At 39.6% G+C, this 20779-nt stretch overlaps 2 protein-coding genes across 4 annotated transcripts; both read right to left on the bottom strand.

The window, feature by feature from the left end:
• Positions 1-11019: 11019 nt before the first annotated feature.
• LOC124207838 lies at positions 11020-14508 on the bottom strand. Its single transcript, XM_046605470.1, has 4 exons — positions 13620-14508; positions 11598-11711; positions 11162-11287; positions 11020-11099 (listed from the first exon to the last, which is right to left on the bottom strand). Exons 1-4 carry the CDS (start codon positions 14506-14508, stop codon positions 11020-11022), a joined length of 1209 nt encoding a protein of 402 aa, XP_046461426.1.
• Positions 14509-18809: 4301 nt separating this feature from the next.
• Positions 18810-20282, bottom strand: LOC124204442. Of its 3 annotated transcripts, none has more exons than XR_006878883.1 (4): positions 20017-20282; positions 19240-19922; positions 19030-19138; positions 18810-18964 (listed from the first exon to the last, which is right to left on the bottom strand). XR_006878883.1 is itself a non-coding variant. In XM_046601510.1 (3 exons), exons 1-3 carry the CDS (start codon positions 19528-19530, stop codon positions 18948-18950), a joined length of 417 nt encoding a protein of 138 aa, XP_046457466.1. In that variant the 5' UTR covers positions 19531-20004; the 3' UTR covers positions 18810-18947. The 3 variants fall into 3 exon arrangements, 1 of the variants encoding a protein (XP_046457466.1); XR_006878885.1 differs by having other exon boundaries at positions 19030-19107; positions 19278-19922; XM_046601510.1 differs by lacking the exon at positions 20017-20282 and having other exon boundaries at positions 19240-20004.
• Between the last annotated feature and the right edge of the window lie 497 nt (positions 20283-20779).

Here is a 20779-nt window from a genome sequence, read left to right as displayed (position 1 = left end):
CTGCGAATGTCAACATTTATTTCACTCAAGGTAGGGAACATTTCGATTTTTTTCTAGTAGTAGTAGTGGCTCATACAATTTAAAAGAAAAGAAATATTTAGACTGGAAGAATCTAACTAGGCCTATTATCTCATTCCCCCAAATGTAATTTAGTAAATTTATCTGGTGGAAGTGTGATTATATGGTCGAGTTCAACTACTGCACCTTTGGTTATCCATCGCCAAAATAAAAACAGGGGCATCCCTGCTCTCTCCCGGTTCAGCACGTTAATGTATTTCGAGTTGATTACCAAGTGTAACACGACGAGTTAACTCTGTCACTTTTAACTCCACCACCAGTCAAAATACCAACATTTATGTCACGCAAGGTAGGAAACATTTTGATTATTACCTAGTATGGTGGCTGACAACAATTTCCCAATAAGACAAGTATCAGTACCACCTCTGATAGGAGACGAATTTTCAGTTGACTGGCAGCGACTATTGTTATTTTTAGAACAGAATTGAACTAAATTAGCGTAAAAAATTGTAAAGTCGGTAATGTTCCAAAATCTGGAATAAGGCTTTGAGTCGATCATAGCAGAAATAGTGTTGTTATCACTTTCGCTGCAAGCTCCCTTCCTTGACACATGTAATGGATCCCCCTTTAGTTAGTCACAGTGTGCTAATGGTCAATTATAAGTAATTATAATAAATGGAATAGGCATGATTATTCACCGGTTTTCGGTTGCTCATCCCTTCTTCACCTTTCTTTGAATCCTCGTTTACGTTCAGGTGAGTGTGAACGTATTCACGAAGATGACCTTTCTCAAGTTTCCCACCTGATATCTCTTATACCTGGAAGTTATGCTGCAATAAACCAATAAGCAGCCTTAAAGGTTGGGCACGATCAAAACTATAGCTATTTTTCAATCTTTGTATTGGTGGTCAATAACAGTTAATCACTGTTAAATCAGGAGGAAGTATTGAATAGCAAGTCAAAACACATAAATTTGTTTTGCTAGAACCAAATTGATCTTTGCTCTCAAGTTCCTTCTCAGCGTTTTGTTTTACTATCTGTTATTTTTTATTCAATGGGAGAGCAACATTTGTAACTTTGGGTATGCCAAAAATTGTATTGCTCATCATTTTAATGAGAAATTCAGAAATTCAGTTAATACATAATAGTAATAATAATAATTAATAGGATACACAGCTAGTAAAGAAATATTTTGTCAGTTTTCTTGATGGAGGTAGTTTTTGTTGATTCAATCTCCGTCACCAGAAATCTTGAAACTTTCTTCTAAAAATTTATTGACTGGAAACTGAACGTCATTTCGATCTTTGACAGACAAATAGGTCTACTTAAGCATCGTCTCCAGTAACTTTTCCTCGCCTGTCAGTGCAGGGTAAAATATGACGGGTCTTTTTACCATTCGTGGAGCACCAATTTATTTGGTAAAAAAATTTGATTTGTATCTAGTAGTGGCTGGCAACAGTTTCTCATACAAATATCAAGATGATTATTATCTGATAGGAGATGTATTTTTAGATTTCTTGCTGCGGCAAAGCTGTTTTTCTATTTGTCGCAATAAAACTGATGTAAATTAGAGAAACAAGGAGTTGAGGTCGATATAGTCACCTAGTGATAATAAGTAGTAGCCTGCTGACTACTGTGTTCAAATTCGTGAAACCCTATAGTTTTTCTTGATGTGCTTTCAAAGTAGACATCTAGTAAAACCCTTATTCATGCTGCAATTAATCCAATCACTTTTCAGTCCAAGACATTTTCCTCTACTTTATTTATGCACACTGGCATTTGATTCTTCCCTTTGGGCAGATTTGAAACCTGAGCCAATACTAAACACTATCAACGCAGGGGATTACCACCACAACAACTCCCAAGGCAAGATTTATTTGTATTCAACACTCTTATAATTGTGGATTCCTTAAATTGTTTGGTTTTGTTTTTTTGTTTTTTTTTCAGATACGTTGCAATGGGTTTTATTTATTTATTTATTTTTTATGAAGGTGAACCCAATTTGAAGTTGTATCCACCGGTGTCGGCCGAGTCATCTCTTTCTCGCCTTTCTTTACATTTTTGTGTACGTTCATGTGAGTGTGAACGTGTTCACGAGGATGACCTTCAACCAGTTTCCCACCTCGACATCTCTAATTGGACCTATTGGATTAATTATCTGCATATGGATTATGGAGATGCTATAATGTCTTTTCGAGCACCTTTCACCTCGACGCTGGCCATTCCCGGAGTCAACACCGTCACAGCCTTGTCTGCCGGCCGGTTACGGCATTTGCCAAATTGCGGTCGGTAAATCAAGCGCGATGGAAACATTAGCAAATTAACTGCTCCGTATTCCACCCTATAGAAATCATTTGATTGTTTTTGACCATCAATGTCCTTTTAAAAAATATTATGAAGCTTTTGCTGAATTCCCGTGTTAATTTATGCGCTTGATTTATTGTATATCCACGGTAATTGCTTGAATTAATTTACTGAAAATAATAAAAAAGACCTTTTAATTGAACTGAAGAAATTATGTTTGATTCCGTCTCTTAAAAAAAAGAATATTGAACATAAATCTTTAAATCAATTTTCTTCAATGTTTATGTAGACGACGGTAGTATATTGAATCTCGGAGGGACACATGCATACAACGTAAAAATCTGGACAGCATATTTTCCATCTCATGGAAGAACTTTCATCATCCGATCCTAATGGAGCCGTGATTTAGGCCTTCTGCTCATTTAGACCAGCGAGAGTATTTGCATTGACTGACCTGGACGTGTGTGTGACATTCACCGTCACCGACACGCTCTTTATCTTTCTGACACTGTGGCATAGGCCATCTAGGCTGTCAGGTATCTTGTTTTATTGTTTAGACTGTTTTTGCTAGTCATGCTAAATCTTATTCTCCTTCGGGTTTATTGCATGAATGTGTGTGAGTGGGCGTGTCCGACCAGGGCCCCATTAGTTTTTTTCCTATTCCATCGAAGACTGGGTTTCCTCAGGTATTAGTGATTTGTCATTACCCTGTTGACTCGTTATTGATTTATGTTCTCTCTTTGACCAGGATTGATGTGCTCTGATTGATGTTTGCATGTTTTGATGCTTGACGACTGCTGATTGACAGTCTGCAAATAAAATCTACACTCACACATTTGAATTGATTCCCAACAACTATACAGTACACTTAAGATCGAACGACCACCTAAGTAGCGCGAAACGACTTGTTCCAGCTGGTTAAACTCTTTATGGATTGAAGTAGCACACCCGTAGAGAGAAAGGTGAAACGAGATAGTCCTGGTAAAGGATGTTTATTGAGAAATATATAGAATATAATATGTTATTATAATTTTTTAATAACAAATATGAAATCTGGGTGTCAAAAAATTTCCTTATATCAATTATTTTATGACCAACGAAAGCGTCAATGAAAAGCTCAAGCAGCTCTACCCACGTCTCCCCGAGTGTCGAAAAGAATATTAATTTTTGTGTATAAAGGGGAGAACGAAGCCAGGAGCTAGGCTAAATGGGACCAATAAACCAGATAGATTGGACTAAATTGCGAGATAGCGCAACTCAGCACCCGCAACTCGTCTATGGTGAGTTGCTTTTTATTAATACGATTTTTAGTTCTTAAAACAATCTAACCAGCCTGTTTTAAATAAAGAAAGTAAATTATATTGTTATTTTTTTAAACCAAAAACATAAATCCAATATTTTCATCTCTTCGAGGTTATCGATGTCATATAGGAGTCTGTTTTGACTTGGCAACGTCACTCCCTGCTCATTTTGAAACTTGGCAACATATCGCACCTTATACATACACAACATAATTTTACCAGCATCTGAAAGAACTATTTAACTAAGAGATGGTAGCCAGAATGCACATTAGTGTAACAAATGATAACTATCAAAGTGCGCATTAGCCTCCGTGTTTTTTTTAGCAAAGCCTTCCTGATTGTAAACTACATTGACAGAAAATGTAAGCAAAGGAAGCATATGTATTGAGAAATGGGGAAAACAAATGTAGCCAAATAAGTAAGAGAGAGAGAGATAAGGGAGAAAAAATATTTGATGGGAACAGTGAGTCGTCTCTTTAATCTGAAGTAGAAGTGCTTCAACTGCTGTAGGTGAAGCTAAGACTAACAAAAAAAAAATAAAAAAAAAATGAACGGGAAAAGGGAAGAGAAACCGAGTTAATGACATGTAAAGGTGATGGGACGAGACATACATAAAGGTAAACAGATTGCCACAAGAAGATGCAATGTTGAAAATTGGTTGGGTATACGGTATGGAAAACGAAAGTAAAAGAAATGTAACACAAATTTCTAAATAACTGTTACGGCCAACAGCTTTCGCATACGGAGTCCGACACCCACTTAAGCTGCAATTGTGCGCCAAGGTTGGCGAACTGTTGTTTGAGCCTATAATGAACAAGGTTTCTGCTGAATGAAACAAATGCTACCGAAAGCGTACTATTGTTACCCAATCACTTGTAACTCTTCCTCTTCGACTGGTTCATATTCCTGTACGCTGCAAGGCAAGGGATCATCCTGGCGGTGTGTTTTTTTTCTCGTGACAACCACGGTGGCAGCCTTATCAGCATCGTCCACCTTCACCACCGTGTTAACCTGCGCCGCCACGGTCAACTTTGTTTGTGACAAGACACAAAGACAAGCCGCCGAAGCCGCTTCCAAAGTTTTCTCCGAATGTATAGCTTCAATCACCTCACATACAGAGTTATTAGATGGGGCATCGTCTAAGTCGGCTGTCCCGGTAGACACAGTTTTCGAGTCTGTCGTCGTGGTAGCATCAGTCTTCAAGTCCGCAGATAGCGCTATCTTATTGTCCTCCAAAGATTCTGTTTCGGGCAAAGTCTCTGCTTCGGAATCCACCTCGTCCATGTGCGCCGCCTTACAGTACTATGCGGTTACTTTTTGGACAGGGAACTCTCTGTCTCATGAAGAATAACCTTCCGAACATAGATGCGTTCTCGTAACTGGAACCATTCAGCTCCTAACGTCACCGACATACCTTTACAACCCTCTTTATCAATTCTTAGGTAGACAAGGATGACCAATAAAAAAGCCTACCAGATCGTAGCCTTACTATCTCCTTCGACAGGTCCCGCACCAGAGGGCCATTGTCGAAATGGGTTAATGTTTCCCTCGCAAGCATCCCAATGGCATCATGTAGTCCACACTAAATGTATACGTTTACGCAAAATAGCATAATTGGAAAATACGGAAAAAATATAATGAAAACAATTGCGTTATTGCTTTTTGCTCACCAGAAAAATTTTAAGTGCGTAGTAGATCACAAACGCACCACAATCTATAGTTTCCGGGCTTTGCCTCGGCACACTGGCAACGACGACAGTAACGTTTTCGTCGGGGTATCCACCTGCGACGCCACCATGTTTGAGAAAAGCCTGCTGTACGTATTTCTTGAGTATGGCAACAAAATTTATACGTTCCTCCATTGCCGATGTAGCGGAGTCGAAAACAGCCATCGACAAACTACCGATAACGTAACAGCGTCACCAGGAAGAAAATATCGAAAAACCACATACAATAACAAAAACTTAAATAGATTGGCTCTTAATCAATCAATTTTCCTGATCTACCTACCATTCACCGAAGTTGTTGTGGAGAACTACAAGAATCCAATCTTCACAAAAACAGACAGGAATGAGAACGTTTTTAAATTCCCCCCTAAAGGCCCTTTGGTGCCCATCGTCATATCAATGTTGGGTAACACAGGCCCCAGGTTGGCACTAGAAAATATGCTGTAAGTTAAATTTCATGAAATGTAATGCAATACTAGTTAGGATTGCAGTGCTCTAGTCAAATGGTACCTTTTCACTTTCTTAAAGACAAACGACGAGCAAACGAAATTTTGCCCAAAATCCTTGTTGTGATAGTAGCGGCCTGCGAAAGTTAAGAAGAAATCGACAAGACTGTGACACAACAATCAATTATAGGGAATACAAAACAAAAAAACGTGTTGGATAACTTGTAACACCGCAAAGCTTCAAACAAGATACGCACCTGTCGTTAAACCGTTATCTGCCCTGAAGCAAGTGGACATCAGTTTCAAACAGAGGTGGAAGATTCTGCGGTCTGTTAGCTGGAATAACAAGAATGTAAGATTAGGTAGGTTCCCCGTCGGCTGGACCATCCCACTTTAAGTCCACAGCGGAAGAAGATCAACTACTAACAGCACTCGTAACCCCCACTACGGTGTGAGTGTTACCTGGTTGGAAATGTATAGTACTTGGCGGAGCGTTTGTGCTGGTGAAACCATTTAAACAAATTTGAAAACACCATAGGGTTATTCATCAATGTACATTAGACTGACCGCCAAAGTAAGCTATCACCTGCATTGGTGTTCTGAGTGTCGCCGGTAACACTGGCATCTGGTTGTATTGGGGAATCAGCAATACTTGCGACAGACGATTTTGTCATTGATTTTTTCGGCAAATTAAAAATAGGACAAAGCGTGGCGAACCTAACATTGCAGTTGCATCCAGCCATACCCACGCAAAGTTGATGGAATTCTTCGTGGCTGACATCTACCATACCAAAATTCATTTCCTCCGAACAGTTTGATCCGCTGTTGACTACGCAGTAAAACGCTCCTGGGAAGACAACGACAATTTGTTTTTCTGTTTGAGTAATTGTACGAAATGGTATCGGTGTGTTGGCCGCTTTTAACACATTTGGCAGCACCAAACGGTTGTGTCTAAAAAAAAGAGTAATGAATAAAAAAAGGACAATCAGGCACCAATCACAACTAAGTTGAGAACAAAACAATCATAGGCACAACACATACTTAGCAATAGTGCGAAACATGCAAGGGATATGCCACAAAAACCCCCGCAAACGTTCACTACATGGTCGGGGCCGACCATCAGAATAACACAAAATAAATTTCCGCAATAAAGTAAATTAACTTTCAGCATGAGGACAACTTAACTAGACGAAACCATTCCATATTTTGTTCCTTTTCCAGTCCCCACCTCTTTTTACCAGCAACCCAACATGAACTTGAAAGAAATACATACACGACCCACTTCCTGGGCGCTCCTCACCGTAGATAACTGACTGTTAGCAATCGCAATCTACAATCACACAATCTACATATCACAAAAGCCAAAAGTTATACAACAGATATCCAAAGAACACTTACCATGGGCAGCCACCTTGGGGAAATGGAGAAGCGTTCAAGGGCACAGATGTTACAGAGACAGTGACGTGAAAAATAAGAAAAATACAAAGCTACTCTGCAACATTGACAAATTTCCTTTACATATAGCTGGACTGCTGGACTGGAATACTTCAATGAAGGTTTCTATTGGCCTGTTGCAACGGTTTTTCCGAGATCTCCTATCTCCAATCCTCCTACTCAAAACATTTACACTTTACTCTGCTGCCAAAAGCAGTAAAAATTTGTGCTCAAAATAAACTTCTCCCTCACCCTGCCTTTTAGTGGGCTGCCCGAAAAATTTCGTTTCTATGCCTCCTTATTCAGACGACCTTCGTTGTTTATTGACACAATTGTTGAATTATGCAAAATTTTAGCCAGCGAAAGGTTTATAGGCATCTATCTATTGAACAAGGGTTTTTTTCTATTGGTGCAGCTTTTTTCAGGTGCCAAATTTTTTCGTAGGAAAACATTCCTCCAATTATCTTTTCTTTGATAAAATCTTCATTTGAGAAGAGAAAATCACGCAGCCTTAACTTTGTTGGAGTTGAAAAACCAATTCCCAATTGCCAATGTTAATTCTTCAAGTTTGCCTTTCAATCGACTTTGGAAGGGCTATTACGACATCTAGCCTCTTCTTCAAAACTCGCAACTCAGTAACAAAATGTAACAAATAATTTTTATGTCTGCTACGAGATGGTTGCAGATACAAATGTAAGTGTTCAAAAGGAATAAAAGGAAGGATAAGAAGGATGGGAAATAGGGAGGATCGAAAATTGTATTCCACGGGCCAATGGAAATTGTTTTGACGCGTCTTTAGGGGTGATCAACTTTAAGCTTAACGAATCTGCTAAAACATTACATATAGAAAATTTTGCACCTTCTTACTGGTATCTTGCCTACTAGCTTTTTTTTTGAATTATTTTCAGCGTTTATGCAGTGTATATGTCACTTCATCTTCAAAATCATAACTCCAGCTAGTTACTACATATGTTCATGAAATGCCTTCTTTAAAATCTGTCATACCACTTTGAAACTGCTTCTTTACTTCTCTCAACTTCTTCAGTGAACTCTTTTACTTCTCCAAATCTCTACAAAGACGGAAATTTTGTGTCTACCCTGTTTCTCGTTTTTTTTGGAGTGGGGGATGTAACGTCGGGAGATGCTAGAGAGAGATGCAATGTGCTAACTCCTCATTTCGCTTGAATATTGCTTCCATAGAAGAACAAAGTTATATTTTTATTAGACGAACACATATTTTCAGCAGATAATAAAGAGGATCATTGTTTGTGGAAATTGGTTTTTGCCAATAGAGTGTTAAATTGATTTGTGGTAATTGGAAAGGATTGCCATATAATAATTATTTTCAATAACTCTGTATAATGCAAGTGAATTTGATATAAAACAAAGAATAAAAACATTTCACCTCAACAAGAAAACAAACCTTTAAGTTATATTTGCCTCTTCCAAAATAACTCTACCGGTTCATAACTAAAATATTGAAGAAATCTAAAATATCTATCAACGAGAGCAGGGAAATAAAAGCATTAATTTTTTGAAGCCCCAGGATCAAAAAGAAAACTGTTGGTTCTTTATTCGCTCTTAATGCATGTGTTAACGTGTCTGCTTCTTCTACGTCTAATACAAATTTAAATATTTAAATATTAAAGAGATTGTAAGAAATGAAAAAAAAGATATATTCAAAAATTTCCTTGAAAATCTCGGACAGAAACGAAAGCAATAACATTTCCTTCATGTTTTACATACATTTCCTTTAATTTGGGTAGCAATATATCTTCTTCTGGGGATTAGCTTGAAAATGTGTTCTTCTCTGGTTTCTATTACTTTATTTAAACCTCCGTGGGCATAGAGTGCCACCGAATATTTCCGCTAAAACTTCACCTTCCACAACGGAACAAAAAAGTATTCTACGTACAGGGCCAATCGTGGTTGGCAGTTTTAGAAAAAGGTCCTTAGCGAATTTGAAACCTTGTAGCTTGAATTGAAAAAAAGTACATCTTGGATCCGTTTGCTGCGAATTTGAATGCTGCTGACTACAGAGGATGCTTGGGACGAGGGTGCTACCAAAAACAGCCTCTCTACCTCCAATTAAAGGAATATTTTGTAGCGGAAGATGAATGGTTAAAAAAAGGTTTAGGAAGGTTATTATGGAATAAGAACGAGATACATAAGGGAGAGGGATAAAATGTAAATCTGTAAAAGTTGTTTAGGGCTTGAAAATGTGTTTTCGATTGGTTCGCATAATACTAAAACCTCTGAGTTCCGCTTAGTGATACCTAGTTATAAAACCTAGTTTATAAAACTAGATATTGCTAAATATAAATAACTAGTTTTTTTTAAACTATGCATAACTAGGATACTTATCTAGTTTGTGCTAAAACTAGGTACGGTTATTACTAAAAAACTAGGTATTAGGTAATAGTAAAAGTAGTAAAAATAACTAGGTTATTTATTAGTTATTTAGGTACCTTGTTTGAAAATTGTTCTTCAAATATGCTAAATTTCTAAGAAAAATACCAATACAAGCTGCAGTAGCCACACAAAATCAAAAATTTACCACTGACTTCGATTTTTATTCTCTTTGTGTTCACCTCTTTCAATTATCAAGAAGATGAAAACAAATTAAGGGTTTATTTCAAATTTCTTATTAAATCTGCAAAGCGTTTGTGATTCTAGTAAAGTTATGACACATTTGTTCTTTTAAACTCCAAGAAGAACCAGATGCATAGATAGTCCACAGGAAAACAAGATATAACGTCAATTTTCAAATCTAGTTGCTTTTGCTATTGAACCGCTATTGAACCTTTATTATGTTGTCGGTGCTACTTGAAACGGGAAGAGGCGTCAGTTCTAAAACAAACAAGTGAATTCGGGAAATGCAGTGCAACGATACACCAAGTCGTAAACGACTTTCTTATGGTATCGCTCACACCCAAAATATCAGTATGACCAGTAATAACTTTAAAAAATGCTCTAGCATGGGTCTAACACACGAAGGAAGATAATTCAATTGAATAAAAAATTTCTTCGAATTGAAGTAATTCAATTTGTAAAGCTATCAGTTCTTCTAGAAATGATTTAAGAAAATATTCGAGGTTTGGTGGCTTTCCCTTACCAATAAAAGGCTGACAACAAATTGGTAGGCATAACACATAAGACGCATATTTCCCCAGTTGCATTTTAGAGTTTGACTTAATATTTTAATATTGTACTTAGGTCGTCATTTGATTGCTAGATTTCTTTCAAAAATTCATTATTTGCAGAATGTTGGTTTACCAATAAAAGACTTATATTTTACAGGATAATTTTTAAGCTGAGACATATGCCAAACTAATGTTGGAACTAAACTACTGCATAATTCACAGTAAAATCATGTTTGTAGAATATTGGCTACGACTATAGTATTTTTGTATTGGATTGGCTCTCTATTTTGGTTTTGGTCTAAGCTGAGAAAATCAGTGTTGGTGGAATGTTGGTTAATAACCGATAAGAGACTTGTAATTTTAGTTTGAAATTTCTAAACTTGTCCCTATTCTTAACTATAATCTAGGAACTTTTTCAATAGAAATGTTTTGGTTGATTATTAATGTGTTGGTTGCACATTGGTTAAATGCGATGTATAAAACATCGAAAACTCAATTTGCATAAGCATTGGATTGGTATCGGGGTATTTACAGTGGTTAAAACTGAATTCCTAAACTTGACACCAATTTCATATTGACTTGGCTTTTTGAAAACGAAATCCCATTTTTTTCCAGCCATGGCCCAATTTCGATTTATTTATAAAGATTAACCAATGCAAACTGACCCAAAATAAACATAGGTTTGATATTGACAAATATTGTTTGTTTTGCCCGGGAGCGTATGCTCTGAAAAAAAATAGACAAACAAACATTAAGGAATTGAAAAATCAGTAAAAATAAAATATTACCTTTGCATGTTGTAGAAGAAGTGTTATTAGGTTTAGGAGCTTCTTCCTCATTTGAATTTGAAATAGTCATCAAACAAAGTCCTTCGACTACTTCTTGTTTTATAAAATCGTACAGTAATAGTTTACCTTCTTCAAATAACTCACCGTTAAATTCTAAACTTTTACTCGGATGTAGTAAACCGCACATCTTTTACGTTTTATCAAATTGAGGATGAGCTGTTACATCCATGAAATTCTCAAATTTCGTTTTTATTACAGAAAGCCGAAGATAATATAAACATCTCAACATCGGGTACTCTTCTTTAGTTATTGTGAAGTGTTCTTCTAGGTACAAAATTAAGGGGATGACACAGGCAGCTGTTGGATATTTTTGTCCCTCGAGGTAGATGTTGCCATGGCTAATCACTTTAAGAAAAGCATATTTTTTTTTTTTTACTTTCTCGGTCAACTAAGAAAGCATCTTCGTCAGGAACATCATATTCTTGAATGTTTCCAGATTCAGGCGTGTGGTCTTCGTCCGATTCATTTTCAGATTCCAATTGTTCGTCATCTTTATTTCGATGTCCAATTTTTAAGTACTCATCAGGGGTAATTGGAATTGGGACGGTCGCAATCTTCTAACAATTGGTCGAGGGACGGCGTTTTTTCACGCACTGAATAACTCTGTACGGTTAAAATTCTAATAAGTTTAATAAACCGTGTCACTTTCTTCATATCCAATTCATATTCCCCGCAAATTTGTTCCAAAAGTTAATGAATCCCAATTCCTGTATAAGGATGACGGAAATCTCGACAAGCCAATGCGGCAACTTAGATGATAGACGATTTTAAATTAAATTTAACAACAACTCCAAGATACAACTTATCTGGCTGGGTTGGCTCCATATGTCCATGGTCACAAAGTAGTTCTTTACTTATTTTAAATTTGACACGACATTATTCTTTACTTTTTGGAAATATTCAACGACCCACTTTTCAGTTTAGCCTCCAAGACACGCAAATCTTGGAAATCGCTCCAGTCCTTTTGGTTGGTGATCAATTCGTGCGGATCACCGTTTTCAAGTGTGTAGATGTAAGGGCGATTCTGGGTAAACATGTCGGGCCTCAACAACATGTCCTTAAAGGTCGAACGATCCAGGTCCTCATCAAAAGTGGATGAGAAATTTGTGCGAATCTCTGACTACCCGCCCAATGCCAACACGGACGCCCTAAAGGTCCGGCTTCGTGAGTTTGGCTCTGTGCTTGATCTCCACTAAGATCGGTACGCAGGGGCTATTGCTGTCATGATCCCTTGCCTTACTGGACAAATTACAGTCCGGATGACCTTGAGCTCCGCCATCCCGTCTTATCTTCAAGTCGTTGATTTTAAAGTGTACGCATGCTACTCCAATCAGTTTTAATATTATTAGAGATTATAAAAACTTGGCAGAAAAGGGAGATGGGAGTACAGCGATCACCGGAACGATGGCCCTGCTGGGCGGTCTTCTTACAAGATGATTTGGTCACCAACAGAACTGAGGCTTGAAGATTGCTTAATTAATTAAGTCAGCCAAACTCCCAGTACCAGTCCCGCGGGTGAACGCTCACACGTCGCACCTTGTCACCCACGGGCCCAAAGGGGAACGAACTAGACAAATGGTTTAACACAACACAAACAGTTAGGTTCAACAATAACGATAGGATCACAAAAAGACGCGCTCCAAATCAGCCAAGGTAGTTCTCCGGACAAGTTTCTTGAAGAGTCCAAAAACAACTGACTGAAAAATGGGCCCTCTTTTTTTCTCCTTTTGAAAGTAACATCATACCAACGTTTGAATTACAGGAAGGTTGAGGTCGGCTCGACCTTTTTTAATTCTTCTTAAACTAGACGCAAGATTGGCGTTCAGTTTAAGCTGAGACCTTCCTTACCCTTGGACTGAATTATTTTTACACTCCCCTCTCGAATTACAAACGAGAGTAATTCGAAACATTTTTCTTTGTTTACAACAATACTTCTTGATTTGATTTTACACGAAACATTTTTCTGACAATTCAGGATTACTTTACCACCTACTACCATTATGACTGAGCGGCGACTCCCATCGTCACTCAGAGGAAGCACCTTCCTGTGTTTGATTCTCGGTATGGTTAGTCTCGCTGCACAGAGCGGTATGATGGCGACGATTACATTTTCGGCAATGTGGATTTGAATTGTCGCAATTGGCTGCCCGATGGCCTTTCCGTTGGCAGATAAAACACAGTCTTTCCCTTCGGACCACATCGAATTTGCTTTGTAGAGGAAGTTCACATTTGATAGCCGAATGAGCTGCTCGGCAAAAGCAGCACTCATTTTTATAATTCCTCTTATTCTCCGGCTTCGTTAAGGTTGTAAGGCCCGATGCGGACGGAAACAGTCTTGCTCTTTTGGATGCCGGATGATCAAGCGACTCCTCATTAGCTCCCCTCTTTCGGCTCGTACCTTCGGAAGTTTGGCTTCTTTCCTGGCTGATTACTTCTTTTCGGAGGAAGGCTAGAACATCCCCCACTTCAGAAGCTTCCTCCTTATCCGCGATGGACCTGTACCATGCAGTTCGAACATTTTTCGGTAGCCGATCCACTAGAAGGGGTACGAAGGAAATGACATAGCTCTCAGGAGGAACTCCGAGGCTTTCCAAACTTCTAAGGCGGATCTCACTATTAAACAGGAACTGCTTCAGAGCGGAATGATTCCCTGGCGGGACCACCGGCAAATTGTGAAGATATCTGAAATTCTCTTGAATGATAACTTCAGCTGATCCATAATGTTGAGTTAACAAATCGATGGCAGCGGTGTAGTTTGCAGTAGTTAGAGGTAGTCCTTCTATAACGGATGCCGCTTCGCCCTTCAAGGATTCCTTCAGCTTAATGAATTTTTCCAAAACAGGCAGGCTACGCTGCTGATGAACAGTAAGCTCGTAAACACCCCAGAATTCCGGCCACTTCACGGTTTCTCCTGAAAAGGTGGGGACCTTGGTAGCAGTGAGCTTTGCCATCGCGGTTGCCAAAACATGATGAGGGGTAGCTGTTGAACTGCTAGAGGTTGATGTACTTGGAGACTTTTCCTTTTTCCTTCCTGCTGCTCTGCGAATCTGAAGATATTGAGATCGAAAGTCCTCCATAGCGTGGACTTGGGTTTCCATCTGCTCAATTTCAGATCCCTTGATCACAACATCATATAGACGGAACAGGACGTCCCATTTTGCTTCCAAATTCTCCAAACATCCGTCAATCTCAGTGGAACCTGGTATCCCAATCTCCTCGTTGAGGAGCCTATGGGCCTCCCGGAACTGATGACTATAAAGTTCAATAAGACGTAGCTCTCTTTCCATTTTGTGGTCTAAAAGGAAAAAATTAAAATGAAATCAGTAGATACATTATCATCACAACTTTCTATTATTCTTGCTATGCTAGATTGACACAACAAGGATAAACGTAGCCAATTTTTTCCGTGAAATTTTCCCCAGTCTCGCTTCATTCAAGGAGCAACCAGAACTTCCAATAGAGCTTGTCTTGGGGCATCGCGCCACTCTATGGACCGACTATTCCGTAGAGCTTGTCTATGGGCATCGCGCCGCTCTAGGACCGACTATTCCGTAGAGCTTCTCTATGGGCATCACGCCGCTCTAGGACCGACTATTCCGTAGAGCTTGTCTATGGGCATCGCGCCGCTCTAGGACCGACTAGATTTCCAATAGAGCTTTTCTCTGGGCATCGCGCCACTCTATGGACCGACCAATTAAACCAACTGCTCTGCCTCTCTTGTCTCCCCCCGTGCTCTTCCTGCCAATACTGTATACTGACCAATATTCCGGTTCGACGGACCATATAAAAACTTGGCAGAAAAGGGAGATGGGAGTACAGCGATCACCGGAACGATGGCCCTGCTGGGCGGTCTTCTTACAAGATGATTTGGTCACCAACAGAACTGAGGCTTGAAGGTTGCTTAATTAATTAAGTCAGCCAAACTCCCAGTACCAGTCCCGCGGGTGAACGCTCACACGTCGCACCTTGTCACCCACGGGCCCAAAGGGGAACGAACTAGACAAATGGTTTAACACAACACAAACAGTTAGGTTCAACAATAACGATAGGATCACAAAAAGACGCGCTCCAAATCAGCCAAGGTAGTTCTCCGGACAAGTTTCTTGAAGAGTCCAAAAACAACTGACTGAAAAATGGGCCCTCTTTTTTTCTCCTTTTGAAAGTAACATCATACCAACGTTTGAATTACAGGAAGGTTGAGGTCGGCTCGACCTTTTTTAATTCTTCTTAAACTAGACGTAAGATTGGCGTTCAGTTTAAGCTGAGACCTTCCTTACCCTTGGACTGAATTATTTTTACAGAGATATTTAGTTTCATAAGAAATAATTCAAGAAATAGTAATGGTAAGTGGAAACGTTTACGTTGTTATCTTGATGGTGTCATACATTTATTTTTTTTTTATTTTTTTTTCTATTTCAGCTTTCCAAGTGGTGGTGAGGAAGTCTACTTACACGTTGCATCTAGTATCACCTTCTCTCTCATTACAGGCCTAGACTATCTGTTTATCGTGTTTGTGTGTGTGTGTTTTGTGTATTTCATATGGTTTTGTGAGATACGGTTTTTATTATATCATATTTGTATTACATGGAATAATAAACCAAGTGCACAGAAATAATAAATGTTTTTACCCAACATGAGTTCATTTCTTTCACTTTCTATAAAGCAATATAGCTTGCAAACAAAGTTTATGTAAACCAAACAAATGTCTAACAAACATGCTGCGGGAAAGCCTATTAATATATATATATTTTCTGCCGTCCATCTCCCGTGAAAGGTCGCACTTGGCGATTGGATAAATTTAAGCCAAAGAATCGTTTTTAACGTCAAAACATTTTCCAGATTTTGGATTGGGAAGCGTTGATTACTCTCCCGGCTCCATCACGACACTACCATACGATACCACGCCAAACTACAGTACCACGACCGGTAGTGTTACGTTCAAGGCTGACTGTACGCCATACGTTTCTGTCTCTTGCCCTTGGTTAGCAGTCAATCGATCGACAACCAGCTGCGGACGTGGATTTGGAAAACTCTTTTGGATTGTTCAAGGTATGATAACTGTCTTTTGTATAGAATACTCCTACACATTTCAATTTCCGAATAATTTATTTAGGGAAACAATGTTAGCAGCAGCAATGGACAATTTGACGGTTTCAAGCAGCGACAATTAGAGGATGTGCCACATATCTGGAGGTTCACCATAGGCGGAGAAGAGCGGCGTGAAGCTAAAATTCCCGACAACGGTCCAATCCCACCAATCGTCATTTCTCGTGTCGCTACTGCTAGCCCTATTTCGCTGCTGTGTCTTGATCGTTTTAAAATCTTCAAAGAGGCGAAATTGGCGCGTGGGGTAAAATTAGCAACTAACGAACCAACAACCATTGCAACAACCCGAAAACAACCGTATCCCGCAATGCGTCCATTCTTTCTCCTGATTTTCCGCCCAATCCGTTTTTTTAGACCGTGGGAACAAACCGTCGATATGGAAGCTCAACCAGCTGATGTTGATGCTAACATTGGTCAGCTGAATCTCCAATCAACGCCAATGGTAAGCAGTCCGTCGCAAGTTCCACTTCCCATTCCAGTTCCAAGCGTCATTCGTCAGGTATCTTTGGACGGTCTTGTTCATCATCTGGAAAACCTGTACGAACGAGAGGCAGATGCCTATATGAGAGGGCCGTTGCCGAAGAAGAAAAGTCATTCCGCAGCTGTCTAGATATTTTTAAATTTTTTGGGTAATTACTACGTTATGTAATAATATTTGATGCTATTACAGGTGAAAGTGATGTAGATGTGGCCTTTGATAAATATACCACCAGCAATCACGAAGTGAAATTTCGCATTGTGGATGAATTTAAGGGTTCATACATTACTTAATTTAATTTACACTGTAATTTTTTTTCAATTTCAATTTTCATCGACAGGCGCAATTCTATATACAGACAGAGCAGAGCAGAAATTATTGCTCTACATAGTTCTACTTTTTCTTAAGAAAAAAACGACATTAGCCTCCTTTGCCGCAAAAAAAAACATTTTCCAACAAGCAGACGGTTGAAAAATGAAAACCAGCCGTTATTGAAAACGACCCCGAGATACAAAAAACATTTCCTACGGGAAATGTTTGAGGTACAAAGCTCTATGACTTGTATGAAAATAAGAGCGGTAGCAAAGGGTCCTTGTTGATTGCTTTTTTATTTGGATAGAAATAAAAAAAAAGAGATGAGTTTCAAGTCGGTTGCGTCCTGTCGGTGTCCATTAATCCATTATTCATAACATTAGCTGTTCTACTCCAGTTAATTCTCGCTCTGAAACCACATATCCCATTCCACACCTTCAAACAGTCGGCGGGAGAGTACTTTATTACTTTCCCGTCGGAATTTCACTTTGTGATGTGATGAACTCTGGTACCAAACGTTGCCGAAGCCATTAATGTGTGCGCAAAGTAGTGGGTTTTCTACAAGGAGAAGACGTCTGTAGCTGCAACTAAAAAGAGATATTTCATACCATAAAAAAAAATTCAAGAAGTAGTATCCAGTTAGTGGAAAAAATTCAACGAAGTTTTTTATGGTGTCTTTATTTTGTTAATTTTTTTTCATTCCAGCATTTGAAGTGAATGGCAAATTTCTGTTCAGTTCTTCTACTTATTGCTCTTCATATGTTTATCGTTCCATCAATATATACAGTTCTGGTACCTGCTACATAAGCTCTACCCGTGTATGTAGTGTTGCGAAAAACTAATAACAATAACTCTTGACTCTGTTGCCATGAAAAAAACTTCCTTTGATTATTTTCTCATCCAAAAAGTGGACACCACATAGCGTTAACGTTTGTTTCATTTGGAAATTGCCTGTTACTAATTTCCACTGTCTATTCTTCCATTTTGCCTTCAATGATAGGCTTCAAAGTTTATTTCCAAGACTTTGGAAGGGGCAAGACGCCATAGCTGCAACCTCTTCCCCAAAACTTGCAACTAGCTAGCAAAATCAAACAAACATGCCGTGGCATGGTGGCTGACATCGCTATCCATACGGCCACCATTAATACGAATTGCCCGTAGAAAAACTTAATATAACTAGCTACCTAACCATTCTAACGAGATAGCAGTATTGAACGCCAGATGGCGAAGTTGAACCCTTGATTTTTCGTCTGATTGGCTCTTGCCCGGGGAAAGGATAGGGAATTTGGCAGATCCTCTCGCCTTCATGGGGCAGGATTCAAGTTTACAGGCCTTAACCATTAAGTAGGCCATGGCTGGAGCTCAACATACAGGAAATTTTGCAATGCTGCATACTAGCTGTCGTATTTGGTTTATTTTCAGCGTCACTGTCTATGCATCGTATATGACGGCTGTGCGTCAAAATCATAACTCTATCGAGTTGGAATATTTTCATGAAAAATGTTCTATAAAATCTGTCAGACCACCTTTGAAACTCGCCTTTACTTCTCTGAAACTCCTCCTGAAATTTCTCTGCAGCTGGGCAAGCTTTGAACAGTTCAGGATATTTCACTTTCATAAGGGCTCTTATTATTGTTAATATAAACATAACATACCAGGCCATAAAAGAGGCACAGCCCCAGGCATAAGGCAGCTCATATACATAAGAGCTGTTCCTTAACACAAATTTTTTCCTTGGTATTTTCTTTTACCACTTCTTAAACAAGTCAGGGTCTTTTGGGGCTTCAAACAGTGCTAGTTGTGGTCCAATTTTCTGGCTTTCACCTTTCTTTAGAGGATATCCAGTTCTGAACCCAGTCAATAATAACTAAACAGATGGAAAACAAAAAAAAATAAAAATTAATTATGTTACCTGAGCGTAGCTGTACGATTTCCTTCAGCAGGTCCCTAATCTTAAGGCCATAGTCGACTTCGGTTATTAATTCCATACCTAGTTGTCCAACAACGGCGGTTAGTCCACGCTAAAGAATGCGTTTTAACACGCAAAACAATGATTATAACACAGAGTTGTATAGGCGACACGACTACAAGGAACACAACGCCAGAACCACTTATTTCTCACCATAAGAATTTTAAATGCGTAATAGATGAAATACGCACCGCAATCCAGCGATCCTGAACTTTGCCTAGGCACATTGGCATAGTCGACCCAAACGTTTGCGTCCCGGCAGTAATCCTCTGCGCCACTGGCTTTGCGCATCGCCCGCTGTACGTAGGCCTTCACAGTAGCAATTATGTGTCTCCGTGGCTCCATTGCTGATGTAGCAGAGTTGAAAACAAGGAGTCTCACCCTACCGCATAGTACAAGCGTTGCAATGGAATCAAACACCAGACACCCAATCACCTCAAACATAAACAAAAGTTCCCGATCAATAGACGACAAACAATCGTTAGTCTTGTCCTACTTACCCGCTCACATTGGCAGTGTGAATGACAAAGAGTATCCAATGGTCACCATCAAAGACGGGCATTAGCACGTTAGTAAAATCCAACAGAATCCCCTGATCCGTACCGGCCGTCATGTCGAGGTTGGGAGGAACGACCGCCACGTTGGCGGTAGACTGCAACGCCCTGAATAAAAAATGAAAAATGAGAATCCATTGCAATACGAGCTGGTTTAGCAATGCGCCATTTGGATGATACCTTTTAAACTTTCTATAGAGAAACGAAGAGCAGGTAAATGATTCTCCATAATCCGTAGTGCAGTAGTGGCGGCGTGCCAGAGCCAGGAAGAAATCAACGAGACTGCCACCGCCGAAGCAATCGCAATAGAGACAAAGCAAGGTTCATAGGAAATGTGAGTGTGGTGAATCTTTACAACGTCCAACAAGAGGCGCACCTGTCATTCAACCGTTGGGCACCACCAAGCAAGTCGATGTCAATGTCATACAAAGCAGGCAGCTGCTCCAATCTCTGCGCCGGAAGGACAGGAAGCGGAGATTGGGGATATTCCACGGCGGCGGGCTCGTCCAAATCGATAACCTCCGTGGCGAACTTCTCGCTACCCGCATCAAACGCGACCCCCTCTTTGGGGCGAGTGACGCCCGGTACGAAACGGACAGTTCTCGTGAGAACACTAGTGCCGATGAAATCAGCATTAAAAGAATCTGCGAAAATCACATAATTACCCACAAAAGTGCGTTAGACAACATAGTAACCAATCACCGGTGACGGCTGGCACAGTTAGGGCAATTTTACCGGCAACAGAATGTACGGGGAGGTTATCACCATGCAACGACAACGAATTCGGAAATGATTTTTCCGACATGTTATGTAGAGCACGTAGCGCAGTGGGACGGATGTGGCAGCGGCATTCTGGCATAGTTGCGCTACGAAATTGATACTCATCACATCGAGCACCCTTCATGCCAAAATAGGTCTCCTCTGAACAGCTCAACCCGGTGTCGACGACAAGGTAAAAGGCGCCAGGGAAGACAGCGACAACATTTTCTGATTCCTGAGTGATGGTACGAAAAGGTATCGATGGATCGGCCGCCTTCAACACGTTTGGAAGCACCATAAAACTGCCGTACGTGTCTGCAAAAGTAGGAATTTAAAAATAAAAAAAAAGTTAAAAAAAAACGACACAATGTTGGATAAGT

This window comes from Daphnia pulex, chromosome 2 (genome assembly GCF_021134715.1).
Source record: "Daphnia pulex isolate KAP4 chromosome 2, ASM2113471v1".
Taxonomy (NCBI): Eukaryota; Metazoa; Arthropoda; class Branchiopoda; order Diplostraca; family Daphniidae; genus Daphnia; species Daphnia pulex.
The sequence above is the reverse complement of the archived record's forward strand: the minus strand, read 5'-3'. Positions and strand labels throughout refer to the sequence as shown.